At 28.8% G+C, this 18,155-nt stretch overlaps 1 protein-coding gene across 4 annotated transcripts in view; it reads right to left on the bottom strand.

The window, feature by feature from the left end:
* Jupiter (microtubule-associated protein Jupiter) overlaps positions 1 to 18,155 on the bottom strand; it is a 50,746-nt gene that overhangs the window by 7,302 nt on the left and 25,289 nt on the right. For 2 of the 4 annotated variants that reach the window (XM_035085246.1, XM_035085249.1), the window contains exons 1-2: positions 9,931 to 10,092; positions 9,651 to 9,840 (exon numbers count right to left, since the gene is read on the bottom strand). The exons of the other annotated variants lie outside the window; for them this stretch is intronic. In XM_035085246.1, the coding sequence (XP_034941137.1) occupies positions 9,651 to 9,712 (62 nt within the window). In that variant the 5' untranslated portion in view covers positions 9,713 to 9,840; positions 9,931 to 10,092. Of the gene's footprint in view, positions 1 to 9,650; positions 9,841 to 9,930; positions 10,093 to 18,155 lie in introns of those variants that run through there. 4 annotated transcript variants of the gene reach the window in all.

The raw sequence follows: 18,155 nt of genomic DNA, 5'->3' as shown, positions 1-18,155 counted from the left end.
ACATCAAATATAATTAAATATATTTATGTAGTCAATTATTTAATTATATATTTTTTTTATATTCAATTATACAAGATTTAGCCGAATAATTATATCTTAATATATTTTTATATATTTGTAAATAAAATATATTTTTTCCATATGGAGAAGAATGACAAGTAGCCATAATTTAAGTAGATATGTACATTCGTGATCAGACATTGGTAACAGATAGTCTGAATTGAATGAGACACAATTAAAAATGATCAATTCTATTTCGCAATCTTTATTGAAATAATAAATTTCCTTGTTTCTTTACAGTTCTCCTATTCATTTACTTGTATTTATTATTATTCTTTATTATTTCATTCATTTAATTTATTAATTCAAAATTTTTATGCTGACTTTTTTATTATAACATTGATTTAAAAAATTGGAAAACCTTCCTAGAATTATTATTTCCAATGTTTATATTTATTTAGAAACATTTATTGTAAATAATTGTTTAAAAGTAATATTATTCAATATTTCCAATAGTTGTCCAACTTGTAACTTAGGTAAAATAAGATACCCAAGAAAATCTCCATTTTCTACTTCTAAACATTTCCAGTAATTCAACCTAAAATCAGGTCGTACCATCACAAGCATCTCGGCAAAAAAAATCTAGATCATAAACTTCAGACGTAATGTTGATAAAAAGGTACTTTGGTAATATTAAAGAGAGAAAAAAACCTACGATCACGATAATATTTGAAGAGACGTCAACAGAACGAGCGTAATGATATGAATAAGGTACCAGTCGTACGGATGTCGCTGATGTTAAATTTTCGATAAATTTAGTGAACGACTTTAGTTATGCTGGCTCGATATTGCCATAGAGATGCCCCAGGATCTTTTTCTGACCAATTTTTATCAACCAGTGGCACGCAAATATCGCATCAATTATTTTTGGTATTTCCAACGAGAAGAGAAAACGTCTCCAAGATAAAACCATGAGATTCTTTTCGATACCAAGAGAAAAGACATTTTGAATACTTAATTGATGATAATTATCTGTTAGATTAATGATAATTATTGGATAAAAATAATTATAATACAGTTAAAAAGCTTGTCTCCTGCTTGCGCAAGACTTAGGGAGAAAAATAAGTAGACAATGAAAAAAATAATGGATAACCAGTAGATACTTAAGTGAAAGATAAATGATAATAATAATTACCATCTAATTCACACGAGTGTCGTGTGAATATTTAATTGTTTTAAAATGGAAAGAAGTGATAATTATGATTACAGAGTTTAAAAGAAAAAAAAAAACGTATTACAGTCCTTCAAAAAAAATGGATACGTGAGAATAATTGATGAACCTGAATTACTAAGACTCTCTTTTTAATTCACTTGGGACTCGGATGTGTATTAGTCGAGTGAAAGAACATTTTTTCCTTGCTGATGTATTTATAGCACATTTAACTCAATTGATGTAGACAAATTGTTGTAATTGTCTAAAAGGTTGATTGAGATTTACCACATTTTATTCCAATTAGTTTTAATCCCGTCAATTTAGAAAATCAATTTATGGGTAATTTTGATAATTGTATCCTTGCCTGAAGAAGGAAAATTCTGGTGATTGAATTAGTGAGTTCATAATTGTCTTCTGTATAATGTACAGTTGAAATTAATTATGTTAAATGAACACTCAACAATTTAAAATAAAGTTACTTCTTATTTTTAATTTCTTCTAAAATAATCAACATCTATTTTTAAATTCCCATCAGAATGTGTATTTTAATTTGTTATAAACAATTAAAAATGGTTTTAATTGATTAAATTATCGTTACTATGATTATATTCAATAAATATCAATAAAATTTTGTTATAAATAACTTTATATAATTAAACAACTGTAAATGAATAGGAAATTTGTCAGCAAAACACAGAGTCCAGACCTATTTTCTATTTATTAATTGTGAAGATTAAAAATAAGACATGATTATTATTTTATAATAAATAAAAGAGATTATGATGATATAAGTTACTAAATAACTCTAATAAATAACCCAAGAGCTATTTTTAAAACTGTTTTCTTCGAATCAAGATCCAAAAATAGCATATATTAATTCGCATCAAGTAGTAAGATAATAAAACGAAGCAGTGATATGTGAAAAAAATTAGCAAGCTACAATACAGCTTGGCTAGCAGATTATATAACAATATCATATGTCATTTTATTTCGTTCATGCGTTGCGAATCGACTTCACGATATATCATTTATGTGACTGCACTTTTATTTGCGCTATGAAGACCTGGATATTTACGAGAAATTAACCGATTATCCAATTATCGTAAAATCGATCGTCTTGTTTAGAATGAAGTCGAATAGATTTATCGATGTTACCTTGATCTCAAGTTGTAGACTTGGCAATTGGTTTCTGATGACGAGTATTTATATTTTTTTTTTTTTCTCATCATCATTATTACTTAACAGATCATTGAATCTTTCCTTTTTTCGTATGTTAATAAATTACATTAAATTATTATTATTATTTACAAAGTTTTATTTCGTTTTTTTTTTTTTTTTATTGTTAAAAACATCATCTAGACTGTTTTGATTGAAATTAAATAAAATGGTGAAGAATTGAATAGAAAATAAAATATAAGTGAGTTTGTTGTTGGAATAAATTTAATTGTTTAAATGATGCAATAAATAAAAATGACCAAATTTATTAATAAATTAGTAAAACTCCAATTAAAAATTGATTGTTCATTCTCTACTGTTAGATTTATTATCGTCAACCGTTTAAAATTCAAACTCGTACTCCGACAATCGCCAAACTTGGATCCGATTGGAAAACGATGACTAAAAAGGAAGTTTGTAACTAACGTCCAGAACTTCATTATTAAACTTCTCAGAATTTTGTTTAATTAATCACATCGTCTGATCTAAAGACAATCCGACTATCTTTAAAAAATGAACTTATTATCAACAATAAAAAATATTTATTGTCAATTATTATTAATCAATTAATTAATCTATTGCTCATTATAAGTCAACTTTTTATCTAAAAATAGTGATTGATAGGCTTTGATTATTCAAAAAAAAAAAAAAATTGATTTACTAGATTGTTGTCTAATTGACTGGATTCCAATGAGAAAAAAGGAAATTCTTGGAAACTGGTAAAAGATTAATTATTTAATGAGTTTCAATCTAGGCTTTTTAACGGTAAATTAAATAAATTGTCAGAAACAACTTAATTTATTTTATTTAAATAAAATGGGTCTGGACTTACTTTGTGTATTAACGATAACCTTTTCATTCATTATTTATAACAATATTTTATTAATATTTATCAAATATAATTATAATCATAATAATTTAATAAATTAAAACCATTTTTAATTATTTACAATAAAATGAAATTTTTATAAACAATATAGAATTGTTTAGAGCCATATGAAGTCATTAGCAATCATATTAATCACTTAATAAGTAAATTTTTTTTAAATGTCTTTTTTACAGTCTTTTTATTATAAATAAAAAACGGTGAGACCGAATTTGTTTAAAACTCCGTCCAGATCTTTTTTATTAAATTATCTTCTAAATAAAATTAGTCTCGAGTCGATATCTTTAGTAATTCTCGAGATATCGAAAACGAAAAAATACCTGACATACGTGCGTACAATTATACGTACGTACATTTATTTATAAACCTTCTAATATGTTTTAAAATGTCTCAAAACATTTTTTAATGAGTATTTAAAGAATAAAATAGAAATAAATGCTTGAAAATTAAAAGATATTAACAATATTTGTTATCGTTGAACGATGTTTAGGATTATGAGTATCGATATGTGGTATAGTAAGAGAAATAACTGGATTATGTATTACATTCGAAAGCCAGCATTAATACGTGTAATATCGTTCCCATAACACCTCTTTTTCTGCTGTGTCATGTCACATAATAATTAATAAAAATTCCAACCGACAGGAAAAAAAAGTAAACTTATCACAGAATTAGGTTTTCCGAGCAGGTCGGAATGCAGAAAATGAAATAATAATAATCTCACACAAGTAGTCATAGATGCCGATGATAAAATTACACGGATGAATGAAGATCGACTACCGGTCTCTTTCAAAGTCTTACAACCTACAGCAGCAATAGAGTCTTCGTATCATCAAATCTACGAGTTTACGATAGTTTCGACCGGACCTCTAACGAGGCTAAGGAACAAGCTGAACAGCATGCACCGTTACAACAATTTATCGCTATTCCCTGAGTTTAATTTACAGCGCTTTATTGAATACCCCCCTCCCCCCCTCCTTCTTCTTGCTCAATATCACCTGGTATTCATGTCTCATTCTGTACAATTACGCACTTTTATTGCATTCTAATAATCCTATAATCGGAGTACCGTTTTATTTTGAATATTTAGCAATCATCTTGATAACAATATCAATCATCCAACAGCAGGAACATGATCAGGTCATGATTGGACGAGAACTGATCATCAAATGATGCTATCATCATCCAATGCTTGGGTATTTTAAATAAAATATCATTGCTATGAATATCATTCATTCTTACTTTCATTATTTCTGATGGATTTGATGATAAAAAGCCATTTTTTGTGATAGTAAGTTTGAAGATGGTTGATTATGATTCATAAGTTTGCTTTAAAAAAATATCTTGGTTGCCTAAATCACTTTTTGAAGACCATCATCATCATTAGAAATACTTAACTGTGCTGAGAAGAAAATGAAAGAAGCAAAAAATAGTTGTTAATTTCACTGTAAGCATCAGTGAGTTGAAAGATTGATTTTTCCAGTTAAAGAAACTCCACTCTTAAAAAACTCTCCCATGAATTTTTTATACTTCTCAGACGACTAAGGATGAAAAGAGAGGGATTCCAGACATAATCCAGGCTTCAACACTTCCTCGGCGAGACAAAGGGAAGCCTCATTTTATCCATGAGTCACGAGAGACTCACCCCTTTTTCAAGGGGATGTAATACTAGTCATGATGGTCGCGTGCCGATATATATATATATATTTGCTATTGATTTTTTTCTTAATTCTGTTTTGATGTTTACCATCATAGATACACTGTTGTCCAAGTCAAGATGATTTCTAAAACAATCTGTTCTAGAAGAATTTGTTGGTGTGAGTATTAGAAATGATGGAATGAATTTTTTGAAAAAAAAAAGGATGAAAATGAGGAGGCAAAAATTTTTATCAGGTTTCGCGTTACATACTTGACGAAATGCGATATTCAGAACGAACGGAAATATGAAGCGTCCTGTTTCCACGCGTGCGACTTCTCGATAACAACCATGTGTACTTGGTTGTTTTGCACACCCCACGAACAGTCTAGTTCCTCATTACTTACGCTCGTCTACGTTCTTATGAGGTTACCCGACAACTTAATTTCCTTAATTGAAGCCATACTTCTTTTAGCACGTGCCATTTTTGCTTTATTCAATTAACATGGGTTTTTTTTTTTAATTTTTAATACCAAATAATCACCAGCTAAATAATTTTTTTCAATTAATCATCACATTTGCACCTTTAGAAATAAAAGAAGAAACAGTAGTTGATGGATAAATCAATTATTTTCTTGCAAAATTATTGTTTAAACAATTTCTTTGCTCTGAATGATGCTTCCAATTGTTTATTAGACTGCTTATGTTCTTACAACTCTACATCAATGACTACTAAAGGTACTTGCTGTTTGTGAGGACTAGTCATTCACATCATGCTTCAGTTTTAATTGTCTTCTTCTCACCTTTTGTATTTTATTTATTAATACCTGTGGTCTTAGTTTGGCTCAATTGATTGTTTAAAAAAAAAATAAATACTTTTAAACAATATGTTTCTTACTCTGCTAAAAATATTTTCTAGGCACGTAATTTTTTTTTTGACAATTTAAATTAAATATTTCTTTAGTTAGAAAAGTGATTGCAAACTATTGATGGCAATTGAATGACTTGATCGCTAAAAAATCGAACCATCTGATGAAAAACCCACTCAACCGTTAGAACAAATTTTTTCTGTTGGCATAAAAACATTTTACAAACTTCCAAATATAGTTAGACATTTTAAAACCCATCACTGACAATTACATCCAACTTTTTAGGTCCATAATTACCGATAATTGATAGCTTAATTAGTGACAATTAATGTTCTCCGTGTGTCTAAAAATGGAAAAGACGTGGGACAGTTTACCTTTTTTGCACGAGGTATCTGGTTAGATCGATGAGACAAATTGGTAAAAAACATTGCTAAATATTTCCAAGCACAAAGAGACTACTGTACTTCATTCACGACAAGAGTATCTGCTCTTTCTTCTGACAATGAAATATGTGATGCAAGTAATACTTAGTGTGAATGAATCAATCCAATAAATTAAATGAAAGTCGATATCGATCGAGGATCAATAATCGATAACATTAAACAAAAAATAATAAACGACTAAAAAAATGATATAAAAATTTGAAATGAATTACTGTTCACGAAGAAACGATTAGACAATACTTAAACAGTCTTCAGTTTCTGGTTGAATAGATAACCGTTATAAATTTTATTATTCTCATTTCTTTCTCTCTTTTTTTTTTTAAATGCTTTCTTGTTTCATTTGTCCTTAATTAATCTCTGAATCTCAAGCATAATACAAATCGATAACAAAGTTACTAGAGATAATGGCAGGCTGACCGTTACTGTAGGAATGGCCAAAGTAACCGATAACTCATAGAGTTAAAACACACGCGGCAAAGTCACGCTTTCTAAGCCCACACAAGATTCTCAGGTTCGGTCTCTCGGATCTATATCGTCTTTTCTCAGCTTTCATCCTGTTTCGTGACTTCCCGGTCTCAAAGATGCCGCCGAAAATCTTTCAACACATCGTGATGTATAATTCTACCACTTTCCCTCTTACAATTAGATCATTAGCCAATTTTTTAATTCGTCGTGACTTTGTTTCAGTTATTGATGAAACGCGATGTGGATGTTAAACATCCTTTCTTTAAGACATCTATTTCATCATTACTACGGAAATAATTCTTCATTGAAACAAATAACAAATTAATTAATTTATTAAAAGAAATAATTAAGTTAATTTTTTCTTTTTAATTTAATTATAATTCACAGTAGGCCATTTGTAATGGAAAAGGAGGCTTTTCTCTACGGTTTAAAAATATTTAATAATATTTTTTTTACAAATCAATAAAAGAATAAATATAAAAAATTGATAACTTAGTAAAATTTAATGGGGAACGCAACAAAAATTTATCCGGTTACCTAGTAACATTTTTACCTAAGAATTTTTACTGGAATGGCTCGGTAAAATTAACAAAAATTCTTCCTCAGTGTATTAGTTTTTATGTTGACAAAAATTAATGACAGCTTGAATAATTCAGACAAATGCTGTAAGAGTTAGTATTTTGAAATCTGTTGAACAAGAAATTTTTTGTCTTGGCTTAAAATAAATCACTAAATATATTCAAATTGACCGATAAGACAAAAAAGTGTATTTTAAGACATCTATTTTTATATTGTTCAAAAAAAAATATTTCGATAACAGTAGTAGATAAATATTTACTACTCACATCAACTATGATTATTATTCATTCATACTTTGATAAAATAACACCAATTAAATTATGATAATTTATTTAAATAAAACTAAAAATAAGGGTTAGTTTTTTTTAGGCTTTATATTATAATAAAAAGTACTATTAATAGTACCTAACTATGACTTTTACTGATTCAATTAAATTACATAGACCTCCTGTTGTGTATTCATGTAGTAGCTTATGGGACAGTGCATCAGAGGCCAACATATTAATGCAGCACAACGTCTAAATACCGTTGGGAATAAATTAGTTAATATTTTCTTGTGAATTTTAATAAATATAAAAATACTCTTATTTAAATTAATTGTTATTTTCATCTCAATATAATTTGAAAAGAAGGCAAAATAAATATTTCAATGTCACATTTAAATTTCATAAGGTTGTTAAAAACCCTTTTATGAAGTAGAAGTGAATGATTAAATGTCAAACTAAGCTACCTGTTCTAGACCTTAGATGGTAATTTCAGCAGGGAATTTTTTTTTCCCCCTTTATACACCTAGAGACTTTTGAAACTATTTGAATTTTTTACCAAGCTTATTGTACTTTTGTGTGTAAAAGTTGTATAAGATGCATAGTGAAAATGAATGTAAAGTTTCATGACTCACTACTGAATGACTTTAAACTTTTAGAACTGGACATTGATAAAATAAACAGCTGACAAATGGCAATTGTTGATTTTAATCAATTTCAATCATGGTAGATAAATCAATAAAAAAAGAAAGGTAAGAAAATTATTTTATAGCTATTGATTAATTCCTTTAATAATTAAATATCAATGAATTGCATTAATTTTCCTAATTACTCTTAACCTTCATTATTTAAACATAAAAAAATTATGATTATATTTTGTTGATTTAAATTTAAAATTGAATAAGACTTGGAATTAATTAATCGATGTAAATTTTTTAAGTCATCCATTTTAAAATCAATAAAGTTTCCAGGGTTTTGATTCCATGATGTTTTTAGCACGACTCCAGAGTCTATAAGATAACAATAGGATAAAAGACTATTGATTTGACTGCATGTTCAAAAGCTGCATGGTTCAAAACAGAGGAAATAATAGGTACTCCAGGAGGTGAAGTATTTGCCAAAGCTTTACAAACTGACTGTCTAATACTCCTATTTTTAGCTTATCTCCAATATGATCCTCAATATGACACGTACTCTTAATTACGAAAATTCACAAGGCTCTCTTTTATTCATCTGATCTAGATGAAAATTTTTTATAACATCTTATTATTATTTCTGGAATAATATTTTCAACAGAAAATATTGATGCATAAAAATTTGAGGAGTGGAGAGAAAAATCATTTGTATAAAGAAATTGTTCTGATAAGACGGTTGAATGGAGTACAAGTCTAATTATAACTGTATGGAATTCTGATTTTAATACGATTACTTAGAATGCATTTTGTCAAGCGTGAATTTGACGACGATTTTATCGCATTGGTTCTTAGTAGAAGGTCATTGTCTATTTTTTTTCTTTTTTCAATTTAATACTTTTTAATTTTTTTAGTTCTAGTAACCTTTGGAAAATTTTTATAAAAAAGAGGAAAAGAAGAGGATTAAAAATTTGTTTTATATAAAAATATTTATAACAATCAGATCAAGATGGTTTTTTACCGATCAATATTTATAAATAAAATTATCATTATTAAAAAATAAAATATTTAAATTTTTCTTATGATCATTATAACTCTTAAAATAATTTTTATCAATTATTCTTTTGCATTAAATTATTAAAACTTTTTTGTAATTAAAAAAAAAGGTATTGCAAAAGAGAAAAAATTGTATGAAAATTATTCGAGGTTTAATTATGAAGTTAAAATTGTCAAGTAGTGCTAGAAGTTCAATAAAATGTAGAGCTTTTATTGAATGAATGTATGAATGAAAATGAAAATAATTCTAGATTCGATTGATTTTCTAATTTCATCACAGAAAGGATAAAAGTAACTTCACTGAGACCTTATATTTTTAATCTATACAAAAATAAATTCAAAAAGTCAAATAAAATTAAGAGAAAAAAAAAGTCCAATTATTGTAGACATTACCTTTTCTTTCCATATCCAACATTATCAAGTTCTACGTGTCTGTATGCAGCGTAAGTGGCCATGTCCGACCGTACGCAGATATTATTCCTAGCTAACCCTCAAATCAACCCCCTGACTTCACCTAAATCTCCTACTCTGCTCTGATCACTTGCTGAAGCTTCCTTCAAATCACCCTTTTCTTCAATCCACTCTACCAAAATTCCAACAATTTAATTTCAACTCTTCCAGAGAATAATTAAAAAATAAAATCAAAAAATATTCAACCTAAATTAATCCTTACATAAAAAGTCGAGTCAAAAATTGCACACTTAATAAGCAAACACTGACTGTAATATTGTGAATGAGAATGGGAGATTACTAGATAAAGAGCTTTTGTAAATGGTAACGAGCCGCAGCGCGAACAAGAGAAAGACTGGCGATTGGATTGAGAGACCAGGCGGTATATAACGCAGCCGTGGCTCGTCTCTGCCTCTCCTCTTCAACGTCGTCCCCACCCCCTCGGACTACCGCCCCCTCGCGCAACGCCACTGGCGCCCTCTACTAACGCGAAACACCCCCACAAACCAAAACGGAAGATCTGCTCGTACATTCACCTCAATCAATACACTCGCTTGTATTTTTGCTTTCCTTCCACACTTTCCCTCTTTTTTCCCCCTTTTTTTACCACGTCCAAATGTTTTTACACCCACTCAAGTCAAGCCTCGAGGTTTAAGAACTCAAAAGAGTGAAATTTATGATCCTTTAATTGTTTCACGTGGTAAAAAACCATTTCAATTGATCGCTTATGTGTGATGTATATTTCAAGCATGTGATGGAGAATGTGCTTGCTTGAAATGTGGGATAGAATCTGGTGGTTGGGATGGAATCGAAGAAGAGAGTTCGTGAACTTGAAAGAGCGATCGATGTGAAGCAGATTGCATCGGTGGAAGCTCTACTTGACGCAGGTCAAGGACTTTAGGGGATCAGCAGTGGTACAGATTCGGCAGGGCTAAGCTGCAGACAGCTGTTATTTATTATCTCATGTTGTTTCATCGATGTTGATGATGCAGGTGCTATTTGACTAATTGTGGGATCAATTTGGTAGACTTTGACAATTAGAACATCATTTTAAATAACATTGATGGATTAATTAACATGCTAATTGGAATGGAGAACAATTTTGCAGATAATGTCAAAGCTGAGTTGTTTTTTTTTTAAATAAAGGATAATGGTTAAATGTTTATATCAACATATGTACATTGAAAATTAAATGAACTTGACATCAATTTAACTAGGATGATGAAGTTAATATTTAAACCACAATGGCATTACAGAAGAGTTGGTTTATTTCTCTATCTACTTTCATCTGATTTAGTTTAAAAATATTAAAATTGTTATTATTATTGTTATTTATAGTTATTTAGTTAATTATTCATCTAGTTAAAATTTTTCTAGTTAAAAATACATAATTTGAGTTGTCCCAAGTGGTTGAAAGTACATAAATCCTACTGTATTGCTGAAAACTTCATGTTTCAAGAAAAACTTAGTATCATAAATCCAAGATAAAATGTTGAAAAATTTATAATCATATTTTTTCAAGATCTAGAAGTATTTTGAAAGTCAAATAAGAATATCAGATTCAAAGAATTAGCTATTAAACTAAAAAAATTAATTGTTTATTAATTGATAGATAAGTTATTTTTCTAATGATTAAAAAAAAAGATTAAACCAGCTGTTTAATTTCATCTTTCACCGAAAAAATAATTGTTTTATCTATAATTTCACTTATCTCAACTACTATTTAATTACTTATCTATAATAATACATAAAATTATTGAAATTCCCACCTACTTCATAACCCATTAATTCCCATCCAATCCACCATAAGTTCTCCTTATCACTGCTTTCCTCAAATTATCTCCTACCTTTGATAAAGATAATTCTATTTATTAACTCGATACCTATCTCCAACTCTACCATAAAATACTCTCAACACTAATCAAATAGTTATTTCTCTCCAAATACCACCACCATTTTAGTCTCATTCTCCAACTCAACATAGCAACCATCTACAATTAATTATAATCACAGTCTCAAATCCATTTATTCCATAAACAAAAAAATAATAATAAATATTAATTCCTCTTTCAGTTATTTTTCATGTTTTTCACTTGAATGAAGGTATTAAAGACACGACTAAATTAGATTATACAAAAAAATAAGTGGAGAAGAAACTTGCGGCTGGTCTAAGTTGGTCGTGACTACTGAACAGAGAATACTCACTCTAGACACACGCATTTGCTTGTGGTTTGATTAAGTTCCGCTACAAATGAACATACAACTTGAGATCTAAGTCTTTAAAATAGTTTAATAACTTTAATTACAAAAAAATATCCCGAAAAAAAAACTTGAGAAGAAGAAGAAGAAGAGGAAAAAAAGAACATGGGCCTAATTTTACTCGAGCGTTACACCATTCCGTAGCTTGATCAAGCGAGTTTCCGCTGTTGGAAGAAAAAAAGAATACTCGTCGATACATGGACATATCTTCACTACTGTATAGACCATTTTTTGAGTTGATTACTGTTTCTGAACATTGAACTGTAATTGTTTTATCTCAATTTGAAGGAAATGTAGTGATGGAATTAATTGTAAATTACATCTATGATTATTTGATCTCTTTTTCAAGGAATCTGTCAATTAAAATCAACTGAATAGTCTCAGTATTTACCAGAGATCGGATTCTCCAGCAACAACATAAGATCCAGAGACAAGAAATATTTAACGAGACAGCTAAGGAGAGTGGAAAGAAATATGAAATATATATATATATATATTTCATATATCTATTGCACATACAGTAAAAGGAAGTTTATATACAACCGAGTTAAGATTGTTGGTGTAGACATATATCTATTGAGGAACTTGCAAAGAGACAAGAGGATATCCCGGAAAATAATTGTGGTTACGTTTAACAGATAAACATACATCAAAAAACTCTTTTAAAAAAACTTTCCTTTCTTTTCTATCCTTTCGTTATATTTTAACTTTTTATCTCAAGACTTTCAAGTATTTTCTTTTACTCTTACGGTGGTTGTCTTATTTTTTCTTTCATTTTTACTCTTTTTCGACGTCTCCTAAAACGGGAACGGACAAATGCCGGGAACATCCAAGTGCTCTGGTGAGCAAACGACAAAAGGTAAAATAGACAGTAGGACTGAAATACCAGACTCTAACATTAGAGACGGATAACACACACACAAGGATTTTATTTTTATGAGACGCAATATGAGTTGTTATGTAAGTCATCGTTTTGTGGAATCTATAATTGTTTTCGTGACATTTTATTAGACATTTGAAAGTACAGATTCTCAAGATATTGAAAATAAATCAAATCCATACACACGTACGTACAAATTATATGTACAGACAATTGTACGTACGTACGTACGTACGTATATCTATTTTTAAACCTTCTAATATCATTATTAATTATTGATATCCCATAATAATGATCGTTGACATGCATTTTTTTTTTTCAATTAAAAAATTTTTTAAACTTTAAACTGTTTTCTGGAAATATGAAAATTTTGGTCTCATTGGAAAAATAACGAACAATTTTCTTATTGTGTTCAATATAAAAACTACGATATTTGATAATTGATTATAAAAATTGTTAAAGCATTTTTAAACGTTTCGAATAATTAATTTTAATGCTCATTTTTTTTTATAACATTCGACTTAATGTTGTGAGTTTATTTGTCTATTTAGTCTACCTTAAAGCTGCTCATGCAAAAAGAAAAATTGACTTATTCCTGGCCCAACACAAAATTAATCTAATCAACTGCAACCTATTGTTGGATTAGCAATGGGTCATTCTCACTCCCTACTAAGATAATAAAAGTTTATAATTTATTTATATAATTTTTTGCAGTTCAAATTCGAAAATAACTAGAAAAATGAAGCTTAATAATTCAATTGAGTGTATGGTAAAATTATTTTTCACAATCAATTATTAAAACAATGAATACGAAAAGCAATAATAGAAAATAAACTAAAGGTTTTTGTATTAAAAAAAATTTCTTAATGTTTTAACTGTTAAAAAAAAATTGTTATAGATTTTTCTAACGGGTTGAGTAGAAGTAGATTGAAGAGGTAATATTCTGGAAACATTCAGTTCGTTGAATATTCTAATTCATTCATAAAATAATTTGAAAAAAAGACCCTTTCTGCTTCATCGTAATTGGAAAAACAAACAAGATTTTCAGTTAAATCGTCAGATTCTCGTGTGACGAAGTGAAAGCTATTGTGAGATTGGAGTAGACGTCCATCCAGCGATCCGTCTTGCTACGCTTGACCGGAAGAACGTGGCGCTCGAATGAGCAAAGTCATCTTTGCTTTACGACTTGTAGGATACACTTTTTACATTACAGAGAAGCACCGTTAAACGAGTGTCAGCAACTTTAAGTGCTGATAACATATTTGAGATAGAGATTTACTTAAACAAGGTATAAATTTAGTATTTATTCACTACTCCTTTGCTACTTTGTTAAATAATTACATCTATATTAGCAAGACTAATTAAAAGCTAGTAATGTTTCTTGTAGCTTCAACATCTTCTTACATAAAATAAACTTAAAAAAATTTTTATTCTGAAAAATCTAAACAATTTTCTCAGCTTTCTGCTGTCAAACTCACTGGACTACGGATCAGGATGAATTAAAAATATTTTATTACTGATAATTAAAAGCAACAAATAAACGAATTAATTTAAACATATGAAGTGGAAGTAGTTAATTACTCAAAGTGGTCATTATTCATTTTTTTTTTGTTAATTAAAGAAAAAAATTAGTGAAATCTATCTTTTACAACATTTTATATCTAACTTATCGTCTTCTTTTAACCTTTACTTAATTATACATCATAAATATTTATTTCTTAATTTTAACAAAAAGTTTTATGCACTTTCTAGTAAATAAGTAGTTATTGTTTATTCAAAAAATTTTACCTGTTTGAAAAATGTTAGAAAATAATCATCAAAAAGAATTCTTTTTCCTTCCTTTATCAAAATCAAAAAAAGATCTTTATTGGAAAGCATATCATTAATTTTTCTAATCACTAAGAAAATTAAAATATCTTTCTGATCATTAATTATTATGAATCACTAAAGATTTATTAGTTTGATAAGAATTTGAATAAATCTTGATTTTTAAATTTTATTTGAATAACATGAGAAGAAGATCTACTTCTGCTACAATATTAATGTTGAGCATTAATTTAATTTTTCATTTAGGAAAAAAAATCTAAAACTTAACCCTAAGGAAACTTACATTACGCAACCGCAGCTATAAAATCAGAGCTCAGTGAAGCATGAGTACTTGAGCTCGTATTAATGGTTATCGTTGTAAGATGTTGAGATGGCGAAAATTTTTTGTATCAAATAAAACAGATGAAACAGAGAGAAGTCCAGGATGTGTCCAAGATTCTCGTGGTGGAAAAGAAAACCACAAGCTTGCTTTTGATCATAACGATTAAAGATTTATCATTGAGTTCAATAGCGAGTGTTAATGCACATACATATATATATATACATAAACATAGACATAGACATACACATGTATCAATGAGAAAAAAACAATTTTGACTTTAAGTCTATGTACTTCTTTGAACATTGTAAATTTATTCTCTTTGATACTCTGACTGTTATTCTTTGATTATTCATTCTTCAAGTAAAGTGTAAAACATAGCTCATGTCTAAGCTTTGTAGATACTTTTGAGGCTTGTTTAGAAAATACCATGTGGTACGTTTACTTGGTGTTTAAATTTCCTTTGCTCAACAGTACATGAAGAGTCGTTTCCGTTCTGCAATTGATTTATATTGGTACTTTTTTTATTCAATATTGTAAAGAAGTTGATAAATATAGGTTTTTGGGTGAATAAAAAATTTTTAATGGTGTTTTAAAATAAATTGTATAAGTCTTACACCAAATAGAAAACATATTACCCGTGAAAATATTGACCAATATCTTTTTTTCAATTGTATTTAGTGTATTATACCAAATTTCACTAAATTAGCAAAACAAAATTAATTTAATTATTTCCAATACCAATTAGAATTTATTTATAATGATAAAATGTTTTTTATTTATTTTTTAATATTAGTTTAATTTTAAATTCCAAGAAAATAATTAATCTCATCTCTTTATTACTTTACATTCAATTGTTCCCATAAATTTCTAATCTTAACCCTTTATCCAGCAACATTATCATGTTCTAATGCTCCTATTTACTCCATTAGAACTAGAATAAAAAAATACCAAGAATTATTTTCTTTATGTAAAACCTAATCCAATTGAATTCTCTACCTTCTTAACATTTATTCATCAAACAATGAAAAAAAAAATCTTGACCTTAACTTTCGATATCTCCAAGATGACCTTTTCAACATAATAAAAATGCATACACAAAAGTAAAACAGATGAAAAAAAGAGAAACGTTTTTATTACAATTGGTTTCCCTCTCACCTACAATCTATGTAGTTTGACCAGCCAGTGAGAGTGATTGATCGACATGTTCATTTGACTATAACTCTTCTCTGGATACCAACACCGAATAACAAAATGTATAGTGGCAATAAAGAAATTCGATTCCCAGAAGGAATCACGCTCTGAGAGCGGTGTCGTGGTGACACAGGAAGAAATGGATTGCTGAATAGCCTTGAAGCATCAACGAGGAAGAAACAATGGAATCATTGATGCAATGACATCCGTTCGAATCTCTCGTCATGGATTGTCCCACGATGAAGAGACAAGTCGAAATCGAAGAAGACAAGATTATCATAGATATAACATAAATATATAATTGACAAATAAAACTAGAATCAAATTGATGCCGTGCCTTTGATTTTGATTTACGTGTTAGCAAACCGGAAAGTATTGAGCATTTGGATGTGGGTGTGGATGATACTGATCACATCAGGAAGTGATGAGAAGAAACATCTTCAACATGATCGATGTATCTTTGATACTTTTGCATTCTCAATTGTTGTTGGCTTTATTTATTGGAAACTATTCATCGAGATCTCATTTGAAAGTGCACACTGCCCTTTCTTTTCGATCACTCGAATAGTCATTCAGGTCAAAGAGTAATGGAGACACTTAGATGCAAGGAATATTTCAAAATGATATATTATATCTATTGTTATTTTAATTAATAAATTTTACTCTAATGGATATGGGATTTCAGACTAGATCCATTCCTTCCTTATTGTTAGAATTGGAAAACGTGAATATTTATAGAGTACTTGATATTCCTTTCAACTGTTTTATGAACAATAGAGTTTGAAGAGTAGTAGGAAAAAAATTAGATCAACTGGTAGAGAAGGAATTTTTTTAATTGGAAAAAAGTATTGCAATAATTGACTTGATGTTACGATTAATTTAGGTAAACGTTCCAATTAGTACTTCTTAAACTCACGGGGAAAAAATTAAGTTGATTGAGTGATTTTTAATTGAACTGAGTAAACATGTTATTAATTCTGTGTTAATTGGATATTGTTCAGTATTAAACAACTAGGTAGTTCATTACAAGAATTCTTTTAATCAATCAAACAAAAAATTGAACATTGAACTCCATTTATCTTATGAATCCTTGGATGTTGATGATTAGCAGCTTCTAGATGATGAACCTTCTTGACTTGTCATCAACACCTAGTACACCAATAGGAAGCATAATTAGGTCATTCCTGAATGTCCAACATTGAAGTCAACATTGAATTTTAAGAACTTGATTTGTTTTTATTATTCTTGTGTTGATGATGAGCCTTTTTTCAATAAGCCAGTTTGATAGAACATAAACTCTATGGTTTTAGAACCAATTTTCTGAATCATTTGATTAGAGTGGCTTAGTATTGATTGAAATTAATTATTTAATGCTATAAAATCGTGACTGAAAAATTCTAAATATTCTCGATGGATGATCGTTGATTTTTTTGTATAAAAAAAAATTGGAACTTTTTATTGACATGGTTTACTGATAAAAAAATCACTTGCTCCCTAGGGATATTGATTCTTCCTAATCTGGGTCATAAATCTTATTCAATGGACAAAAATAAAGAATGTTAAACTTTATCACAAAAAAAAAATCCTCTCGAGAAATGCACTAAAAACGCGAAATGTGCACATCTCTAGCACTCTCGATAAGAGTAAGCTGGCGCTAGAACTACATGCTGGTGGAAGAGGATCGATATGCGCGACGTTGCAGAGACTGCAGTATGATTCAAGAGAAACCTATACCCGCGGTGTAAACGAAATATTATTTCACGATATTTAACGACAAGCAAAAAAGTGAAAATAATATTTTTCCCATTTTACGTAAAGTTAAATTGAGTCCAATGGGTGAAAGTATAAACAGTTATTAGATATTTGAGCTTAATAACTCGACACCTAAGATATTAATTATACATTTTTTTAAGTTATATACCTAACATAATTAATGATCTAGGTACATAAATTAATTAAGTATTTTAGA

The sequence above is a fragment of the Chelonus insularis genome, unplaced genomic scaffold, assembly GCF_013357705.1.
Source record: "Chelonus insularis isolate UGA/USDA-ARS -01 unplaced genomic scaffold, ASM1335770v1 contig_399_pilon, whole genome shotgun sequence".
Taxonomy (NCBI): domain Eukaryota; kingdom Metazoa; phylum Arthropoda; class Insecta; order Hymenoptera; family Braconidae; genus Chelonus; species Chelonus insularis.
This window is presented reverse-complemented; position numbering and strand designations above follow the sequence as displayed.